Source organism: Macrotis lagotis, chromosome 8 (assembly GCF_037893015.1).
Source record: "Macrotis lagotis isolate mMagLag1 chromosome 8, bilby.v1.9.chrom.fasta, whole genome shotgun sequence".
In the NCBI taxonomy this organism is placed as follows: domain Eukaryota; kingdom Metazoa; phylum Chordata; class Mammalia; order Peramelemorphia; family Peramelidae; genus Macrotis; species Macrotis lagotis.
Window position 1 is genome coordinate 104157629 of NC_133665.1, and position 10568 is coordinate 104168196.

At 48.3% G+C, this 10568-nt stretch overlaps 1 protein-coding gene across 1 annotated transcript; it reads right to left on the reverse strand.

Annotated features, from left to right (window-relative positions):
• Positions 1–5752: 5752 nt before the first annotated feature.
• On the reverse strand, positions 5753–7777 carry LOC141495946 (kelch-like protein 9). The gene has a single exon (XM_074197868.1). It carries the CDS (start codon positions 7757–7759, stop codon positions 5843–5845), a length of 1917 nt encoding a protein of 638 aa, XP_074053969.1. The 5' UTR covers positions 7760–7777; the 3' UTR covers positions 5753–5842.
• Positions 7778–10568: the final 2791 nt, after the last annotated feature.

Sequence of the window (10568 nt, forward strand, 5' to 3'; positions counted from 1 at the left end):
TAGCAGGTTCCCTCAGTGACCTCTTCTCTTTTGTGATGCCATGGGGTCTATCATTGCCCCCTTCAGCCATGGATCTTAGAACATAATGCCCAAGGACTCTGCCAACTGATTCACAGAATTGTTTCCACTGTTCCCTGACTCCATCATCAGAGACTTCAAGATTCTATTTCCATGACTTTACTATGTCTCTAGAGTCATAGTCACTCCACTCCCTGAACAGTCTTCCTCAGCTCCCCAGAAAGTGGTTTACACCTTAGATCTTCAACATTATCCACTCCACAGAGTCCAAACTTCTGACCCCCTAACACAGCCATCTCAATCCTACCGTCCCCTCCATTCTGGAATCCTTCACATCCCCAACATTTCACTGGTCTTGTCTCATTAGTCCTCACATCTGAGCAATCCTTCCTTTCCACCTCAGCTCCTACTCTTGGAGGGCCTTCTTCTCTAACATCAGGCCTTCACTTTGATTTTTCTACCATTAAAATATCTCCTGAATTTAAATCTTGTCCCACCTTCTCCTCTGAAAAAAGTCTTGAACATCCCTCTGCCTGATGAACATCTTCTGACCTGTCAAAATCAAGGTGTTCAAACATATTTCCCTAATGAATCCCTCCCCAACAACCTTTTCTATGTCTGGAGAGAAAATAATCTCAGATTGTGGAACAAGGTCCTGACCTGGGCTGCTGCTAGACTTCTGGCGTCCCCCCTGATCTTTCAGGCCTTAGGACCAAGTTTCTCATTGAGGGGTTAATGAGACAGCCAGGTGTGGTAAAAAGATTTTGGAATTTTGAATAAGAGATCAAATTCCCTACTCTTCCATTTTCAAATACCTGTGTGACTTTTAGCTAATCAGAACACTTCTCATCTTTGGAATAAGGGGATCTCTAATGGACCTTCCAATTTTTAATTCTATCATTCTAAATATGCCACCATCTCTCAAGGGTCTACCTTAGGAACTGGTCAGAGAATTTTCCCTTATTCGCACTGCAGGTTACTGTGTTTAATCATTTACTCTCAAACATAATGAAGTTCTTCAAAGAAATTAGGCCAACAATGGCTAGATTGAAATTAACTGAAAAAGACTTGGGGTATCTTTTTAGACTCCTTCCAACCAAGAGGTCAAAAAGAAACTTCAGTCTACTCTATGCAGAATCCTGAGGGTAGGGTAGCTCCTGAAAAGCATACTTCTAAGACAGAAGTCCTGCTCATACAAGTCTCAGTCTGCTGGCTGTGGTGACACTCTTTTCATAGGCTGCTAATATTTTCTGCCTTCATCCCTCAGTCTCTGACTATAATCCATTTTCATCTCACTCTGCATTCTCAAAGGAAATACCCTTTCATCTCTACAAGCAGGAAAAGGCCCACATTCTCCCAAGAGGTTCTACCAGGCACTTACCAGACCAGGGGCAATCTTTTTATGCTCACAATCCCACAACCCAAATTCCTACCCTGTCTTGCTCTGATCCCTTCAGGCTCAACAGCAAGTTTCTATGGGGTAAGGGGCAAGGTTAAGTGGTTGGTGGTGATGTTCTCACCCATCACTACCATTATTCCAGAAGAATTGTTAAGAATTCCTTGTGTCTTTAAGTTGAGAGGGGCAAGGGGACAGTAAATAATCCAAGGACATGAGTGTCATTCTTCCAAAATAAATGTGCTATTTCTTCCATTCCAGAAAGAAGTCCTAGCACTGAAAGTGTTCCTCTATCTCCTCTTCCCAAGTGACTCAAGATTCACAAAAAACTGGACACTTATCTGAGATATGAAGTGTCCATTTGGAACTATGTTTCTACAGGAACAGCCCAAGTTGATTTTCTTTAGTGGTTTAGGTTCTGGGAGAGAGGACTCAATATAGTGGCTAACAAAGAATTCAGCTGGACCATGAGTCAGCTTCTGTTTCCCTTGGCAACCAGACAGATGCAGAAAGCAGGCGCCTGCATCCCTCCCAAACAAGTGATCCTCCAGCTCCCAAACCAAAGGCCTGCCATCTGTCCTCTGAGCATCTAGTCTGAACCCACCCTAAAGAAAAGTAAGACCTCTGATTCTCTACTGCCTACTCACCTGCCTTCTCACTATACCTCCAATTCCGGCCCCCCAGGAGCCCAATCACTGCTGGCTCTCTCCCTTGCCAGCTCAGCTACCTTGTATGAGCCACTCCCACTTTGGGGAAAGAGGGTGGGCCCCTTGACTTCTCTCTCAAATCAAAACCTTTAATGCAATGTTCTCTATGGTCTCTTACTCATCTCAATCTATTTGAAGTTGGAAAATAAAGGGTTATTATTTTAAAGTACTATTTTGGGGTGGATTTTTGACAAAGCTGTTACTAACTCTTATTCTTATGGAGATGAAGACTAAATGATAATATAATTTTCAGAGTGGTTAGATGACAAGGCAATCAAAGTGTGCTTGCTAAGGATTTAATGTTAATTTGACAGGAAATCTTCAGAGGAAAGCTCTAATGATCCACCCTGACCCTCTGTGTATTTTCTATGTTTTCCAATGTCTTGGATAAAAAATATACAAGGCATTTCATTCATACTGAAGATGGAACAAACCTGGGAGGGATAGCTAACACTTGGGTACGTCATAGGTAGGAGCTTTAGGAAGGAATCTCTCTAAGAAAGGAAGATTTGCAAGAAAGTAGTTACTCTAAAAAATGTTCTGCAAGTTTTAGTAAACCATAATAATTCTTAGGGTTCCTTACTGTTCTCAATCTCTAATCTCATGAAATACATTTTTTTGGAATTTCAAATCAAATCTCAATGGAACATCTCAATGGAAAATGCTGTTTTTTCCCTTCCACTCTTATCATTCTCTCCACAGATCCCAAAAAATTAGTGAATATATTCCTTCCTTCTACAACTTTCCCTGCCCACTTCCACCCAACATTTCCTCTTTCTTTGAAGGTCAGGTCATCTGACCTTGCAAACTTTTCCCTATCCTTCTCAATATCAACCTAAGTATGTAAACCACATGAGTAGCTATCAGGCACAGAAAATGTACAGACCAGTATCTTCTGCTATACACTCCTGAAAACTTCCCAGGGGATCCTGATATAAAGAATAATACTGAAAAAAATTTGAGGAAAATGGATAAAGATCATGGATAAAGCAAGGTCTCCATCATTGCAGCCACTATATTTGATATATTTGCTTTAGCAAGAAGACATAAAAGAGAAATAGAAGGAATAAACACAGACAAAGAGGATACAGAATGATCACTTTTTACACATTATACATTGATTTACTGGGAGAAGCCTAAAGAATTAACTTTAAATTGATGGAAACAATAACATTGACGAAGTTGCACCACATAAATGATCAATCCACATAAATGATCAACATTTGAGTATTTACCAACAAAATCCAGCAGGCAGGGATAAAATAACTACTTAAATTTATAAAATATTTGCCAGTCTACCCACTAAGATACACAGAGGAACTATGTGAATATGACTACAAAATATTCTTTAAAGAAATAAAAGACTTTAATTATTGGAAAAATATCCACTGCTCATGATTAAGCCAGACCAATATAACGAAAATAACAATATTAACTAAATTATTTGTTTAGAGTGATAGCAATCAAAATACCAAAGGATTACTTTATAGAACTACAACAAGAATATTAACACAATTACTCTGGAGAAATGAAATATCTAAACTGTTAAGAGAAATAATATGAAATATTTTAAAAAGTGGTAATAAGGGAGGAACTAAAACAATTTTGGAGTAGTTTAATAAAACAGAATACAATCAGTGCAATAAATTAGGTTCAAAACATACAAAAGCAAAGAAAAATAGTTGTTTAATGTTTAGTGAACCCAAAGTAGTGGGTGAGGACTCACTAATGGACAAAAATGCTGGGGAAAATTGTACAACAGTTTGTTAGAATTCAATTAAAACAACACCTCATAAAATAAATTGAATTATACAACTGGTCTAGATGACTTAAGAATAAAGTTCATGTCATTAAAAAAAATAGAACAAGGAAGCAATTTTCCTTCTGACCTATTGCTAGGGGATGAGATAAAATGTATTGCATAAAATTAAAAAGTTTTTGTACAATCAAAATCAAGTTGGCCAAGATTAGAAGAAAACTGGGGGGAAAATATCTTTGCAGGAATGTTCTCTGAAAAAGGCCTCATTTCAAAGATATTGAATTGATTGAAATTTTAAAAATGACTGCCTCTCCCCTACCCCCCCAATTTATGAGTTGTCAATTTATTGTCAAAGAAATGGAGAAATGGCAATGGGGGGGGCTCAAAATTGCTAATCCTAAAAGAAATCAAAGCAACTCTGAGGTTCTATCTCACTCACATTGGCACAGATGACCAAACAAAGAAAAGAAAAAGAAAAAAGAGGGGGAAATAACAAATGGTGGAGCTTCTTTGGAAAAAGTCACATTAGTGCATTGTGTAGTGGAGATGTGAACTGGTCTAGCCATTCTAGAAATCAATTTGGAACTATGCCCCCAAAGTATCTAAACTACCTAACCTATGCGCAAACCCCTACTAGAGCTCTATTGCAAGGAGAACAAGGAAAAAGGAAAAGGACCTGTATGTATAAAAAAAAAAATAATTTAGGAACACTTTTCATAGTGGTAAAAAACTGGAATCTAAAGAGGTGACCATCACTTGAGGAATGTCTGAAAAAATATGCTATATGAATATAATGGAATACAATTAACTGTAAGAAATTAGGAGAGACTTTTAACAAACCCTGGGAGTAATTGCATAAATTGATATATATTAAAATGAGCAGAAACAGTAGGAGATTCATGCCATAACAACATCACCATAAAGACAAACACCTTTTAAAAAACACATTAACACTTATCAATACAACGACCAATTTTATGATTTCAGAGATCTCTCTAATGAAGTAGGCTACCTAACTCCAGAAAGAGAAGTGACAAATTGGAGATGCAGAATGAAGCATACTTTTTTTTTCTGTTAAAAGTTTTATTGAACAAAAGATAAAACATGAAACTCTGAGTGAATGAAGCAAAGACACTTTCTTAATGAAGGTGCATCTTGTGCTAAATAACCTTATTAACAGCAACTCTGGAGAGGACATGACATAAGCAAGTTACATCAATAGCCAAGGAGAACAGGGGGAATTGATGGGGGCTGAAGAAACAATGGGACTAAATCAAATTTAGTATCTCAAGCTGAGGGTACTCAAAGACCCACCCTTGAAAATTAAAATAAAAATTAATCCTATCAATTGATTGTTGGTATAAATGAAAACTTTGTTGAAAAAGGATTTTTAAAAAAATTTCACATTTGTTTTAACTACCCAACTTTTAAAACTTAGTATTTCTCATGAAAATGCCTACATGAGAAAAGAAATAAACAAAAAACAGTGATCTCAATGATGGCAGGCCTTAGGCAGAGAAATGAGGCCTCCCTTGCCTTTCATGCGGACATCACAATTTCTTCAATTCACATTTTCTGTCAAAGGCAGTTCCTCTGCCTGGAATGTGTCTGACTCACCCGGGCAGGTGGGCCGAGAGGGAGACAAGGTCAGGAGCCTCAGAGGACGCAGGAAGCAGCTCATGCCCCGCTGCCTGGGTGGGCCGAGGAGGAGCGGTCACCGCACAAGAGGGCACCCCCCACGCGGGCACAGATGCCCCCCAGGCGCTGCGGGGGGCGGGCGGGGGGCTGCTGGGAAGCACACACGAGCATTCCACGACACACAAACATCACGACGACGACGACGACGACGCCACGTCCGCCCCCCCCCCCCAAGCTCCGAAGCACCGGGGGCGGCCCGGGAGGCCCCTCCCCTCCCCCTCCCCCTCCCCTCCGGGGACCCCCCCCCCGGGAAGGAAGGGCGGCTCAGGGGGCGGAGAGGGGCGACTCCCGGGACGGGGAGCCCGCGTTCTCCTCGGGCGGGAAGACCGTGAGGGTGCAGGCCCGGATGCCCCCCAGAGACTCGGGCAGGTCGAAGACCTTGTGCCACTCGTCCTTGTCGGGGTCGTACTTCTGCACGATCTCCACCATGCAGCGGTTGTTCCACGAGTAGCCCCCCACCACGTAGATCTTGTCCTCGAACACGGCCACCCCCACGTCGCTCTGGCCGCGCAGCATGGCGGCGATGGGCGTCCACTGGTCCAGGGCCGGCAGGTAGTACTCGCAGCTCAGCACGTCGTCGTAGTCGCTGGTGCCCCGGAAGTGGTTGCCGCCGATGACGTAGAGCTTGTCCCCCACGGTGCACATGCAGTGCAGGCCGCGCACCGTGGTCATGGGCGCCTTCTGCGCCCAGCGGTCGGCGTCCGGGTCGAAGCACATGAGCTCCTTCTGGAAGGTGTCGTGGGTGATGCCCCCCGAGATGTACATCAGCCCCCCGTAGACGGTGCCGGCGTGGCCGTAGTGGGGCTCGCTCATCTTGGCCACGTAGCTCCACTCGTTGAGGCGCGGGCTGTAGCACTCCACGGTGGCCAGCTCCCCGGCCGCGTTGCGGCCGCCCACGGCGTACAGGTGGCCCCGCAGCGCGCTCAGGTGGAAGAAGGTGCGCTTCTCGTTGAGGGGCGCCACCAGCATCCACCTGTTGGAGCGCGGGTCGAAGCGGAAGACCGTGTCCACGGCCGTCTTGCCCTTGGTGTCGTAGTTGCTCTGGCCGCCCACCACGTAGAGGAAGTTGCCGATGACGGCGATGCCGTGCTGGTAGCGGGGCGCGTCCATGGGCGCCAGCGCCTTCCAGGCGTGGGCCTTCTCGTCGTACATGCGCAGCTCCTTGCTGACCACCAGCTGCTGGCGCAGGACGCCGCCCAGGGTGACCAGGTGCGTGCTGTCGGAGCGGATGGCCGTGCGCTCCGACTGCATGACGGGCTGCATGTAGGGCATCATCTGGTAGTTGCTGGCCTCCAGCAGCAGGTTGACGCAGGTGTTGTCGGCGCGCATGAAGTCCACGGTCTGCACGTAGTTGATGAGGTCCTGCGGGGACATGAGCGGGAAGCGGATGTTCTTCATGAGCTTGGGCGCCAGCTCCATGCGCGGCTCCTCGTGGCGCAGCCAGCGGCAGGCGGCCTCGAAGAGCTCCAGCTCGCCGCAGTGGCGCAGGCCGTTGGAGGCCAGCGCCGCGGCCAGCCGCTCGAAGGGCAGCTTCTCGAACTCGCCGCTGCGCAGCAGCGCGGGGAAGTTGCGCAGGATGAAGTTGTTGACGTACTTGTCCACCTCCGTCAGGTGGTAGGTGTTGGCCAGGCGGCCCACCTCCACGCAGTTGTCCAGGGACACGCCCGAGATGAGGAAGACCTTGCAGAAGTCCAGGGCCGGCAGCACCTGCAGGAAGCTGGCCGCCTCCAGCGTGTCCTGCAGGTCGTCCATGGTCAGGGACAGCTTGGCCGTGTAGATGAAGTCGATGATCTTCTTGAGGCCCACCTTGTTGACGCCGTGCAGCTTGATGCGCTTCAGCTCCTGCTCCTTCATGCCCCCCGTGAACATGGCCTTGAAGTAGTCGCTGGCCGAGGCCATCATGGCCCGGTGCACGGGGAACGCGTCATCGCCGTCGCCGGGCAGCAGGCTCACGTCGCACAGCAGGCCCTCCCCGCGCAGCTGGTCGAAGCCCCGCAGCACCACGGAGCTGTGCGTGTTGCTGCGGAAGAAGCGGGTGGCGCCGGCCTTGGCCTGCGCGGGGGCCGGCACGCCCATCTCCCCGCCGCCCGGGGCCGCCTTGGCGTGGGCCTCCTCGCCGGGCCCCGGGCCGCGCTCGCCGAGGGCCGCCGGGAGCTCCCCTCCGGGGCCGCGGCGGTCCATGCCCCGGTCCGCGGAGGGCCCGGGCGGGCCGGCCGGGGAGGAGGGGAGGAGGAGGAGGGGAGGAGGAGGAGGAGGAGGAGGAGGAGGAGGAGGAGGAGGAGGAGGAGGAGGAGGGGAGGAGGAGGAGGAGGAGGAGGAGGAGAGGAGGAGGAGGAGGAGGAGGAGGAGGGCCGCCGCCGCCGCCGCCGCCGCCGCCGCCGCTCGGGCTCGCGGCTCCGCTCGGCTCCTCCGCGGGCGGGGGAGGAGGAAGAGGCGAGGGGAGGGGAGGGGGGAGGGGAGGGGGCTGCGCCGCGCCGCCGCTGCGCGCCCGCGGCCGGGCTGGGGGGCGCCGCGGGGGGGCTGCGGGCTCGCGGCCTCCGCACCCTAGGCCGCCGCGCGGCGCGAACCGCCGCTCCCCGGGGCCCCCGGGGCCCCCGGCCCCAGCTCGGCCGCGGGCGCGCGGGCTCCCCGGCTCCGGCCCCGGGCCGCGAGGGCGGGCACGAGCATCTCCGGGCGGCGGGGGCGGGGGGCGGCTCTGCGGGGGGGGGGGCTCGGTGTGCGGAGGCGACCCCACGCGGGGCGGCCCCGGGGCGCTGCCGGGGGCCCTTCGGGGAACGTTCGGGGCCGTTGGCCCGGCGGGGGGCCGCGCGGGGGGGGGGGGGCCTGTGGGGCCCCGGGGCCGGGCCGGGCTCGTGACTGCGGCGGTTGGGGGTGACGTCATGTACCAGGAAGGGGTGGTGGGCAGACCGGCGGGGTGACGCGCGCCTCACCGGGGCCCCCGCCCCCCGACTGGCCGCAAAGCCGGGCTTGGGGTCGGGCAGCCAGACATGCAGGGGCCTGCTCCAGCCCCGGGCCCGTGCCCCCCGCTCATGCGGCCATGGCCCTGCTAGGAGGCCGAGGGCGTTGAAGCTTTGCCATTAGAGAAAACCACCCTAGTGCCTCAGGGGCACCCCAGAATCTTTGTGGGAGTGGGAGGAGTGGCTGTTGTCGGCAGAAGGAGCCCAGAGCATCTCAGTACACATGTGGGAAGACAGGACAACACTGTTGCAGAGAGAGGGCAGGAGGCATATGGATGCGGAATGATTGGATTTGGCCATTAAATGATGAAGGAGGGTAGGCTAGGTGGCAAAGTGGATAGAGCACCGGCCCTGACCTCAGACACTTAATAATTACCTAGCTGTGTGGCCTTGGGCAAGCCACTTAACCCATCCCCTTGCCAAAAAATAAAAGATCTAGGAGATGTGACACAGAAAACATGAGCTAACAAAGATGGAGTAGTCATGAGGTAGCAGAGAAGGAGCTAGAATATATTGAGAGAGTGAAGATAAGAGAGAGTGGGCAATTTGTTGGAGAAGATGAGACCAGGTAAGTGAGGCCGGCGTAGCAAAGAGAAGGAGCACCTCTAATGTTATTGGAGTGACAGAGCTGATGGTGGGAAGATGTGTGAGGGAGAGGAGATGACAGCAATAGAAAAGAGGATGGCACAAGTGAACATCCTCAATTTTTTCAGTGACAGAGGCAAAGTAATGAGCGGAGGAACTGGGAAAATAAGAGTGCTGGGAAATGATTGAGGATAGGTAAGAGTTGAGATTCAGATGAAGAACAGGGCTCAGGGCAAAAAAGGCAGAATAGAAAGGAATTCATCATTTCTTTACTCCTGAATCTGACTGAAGATAAGCATGTAACTCCCTTACCTCAAAAAAAAACAAATTCTCAAACTGACCGTGTCTAAAAATGTTGGTCTTATTCTGTACATCTTTAATTCTTTGTTTCTCCATCAAGAAGTGAGTAGCATTTCTCATCATGAGCCCTCTGCAGTTATGGCTGGTTATTATGTTAATCAGAATTCCTAGGCCTTTCAAAGCATTTTGTGTTTACAATATTGATATGCAAATTGTTCTCCTGGGTCTGATTACTTTTCTAGATTAGTACAGATTTTCCCACTATTCTCTGAAATGTCACTTTCATTATTTCTGTTTTTGTTTTTGCAAGACAATGGGGTCAAGTGACTTGCCCAAAGTCACACAGTTAGGTATTAAGCATATGAAATCTGATTTGAACTCAGGTCCTCCTGACTCCAGGACAGGTGCTCTATCTATTACACTACTTAGCTGCCCCTTCTTTTCATTATTTCTTATGTAACAATATTATTTGATAACATTCATATACTTGTCCACGTTCACTAAGTCTTTAAGACTTTATAATTCTGTTAAAAGGAAAAAAAACTTGTTTCTCAGCTTCTAATTAAGAGTTTAAATCCAAATGTTGTCTCAGTTTGTAAAAATGTCAGTCTGCCATGTCAAGAGCTGCTCATCTCCATAACCTGTTGACTTAGCCTGTGTCAGTACTGTCTAGTCCGCCTTGGAACAGCACCAATAAAACCCTTTACCTGGGTCAACAAATCACAAGATAAGAGATAACCTAGGTGAGGAGAGAGAAATCCTATGTATTTTGTAAACATTCCTTCTCCTGCCTGAGATACTTATCAATAGGAAGTAAATATTATTACTTATGAGAAGATCATAATATATAACTATGATTTATATGAATTATCATTTATTGCCTAACAGTTTTATGACTCTCTATCCTTTCTTTATAAATATGCCTTAGGAATTTTGTATTAAGGTTGACATCTTTAATGTCTTTTATCTATCATTTTTTCAGTAAGATCTTAGAGAATAAAACTTCACAACCTAACTTTTTATTTCATTTTTAGACTAAAAATATTTAAGGTTGACATACTATACTTTGTCCAGCAATCTCCCAACTGGTTGGCAGGCCTGCATGTAAAAAAAAAAAATTCTTACAAATATATTTGTATATATATATA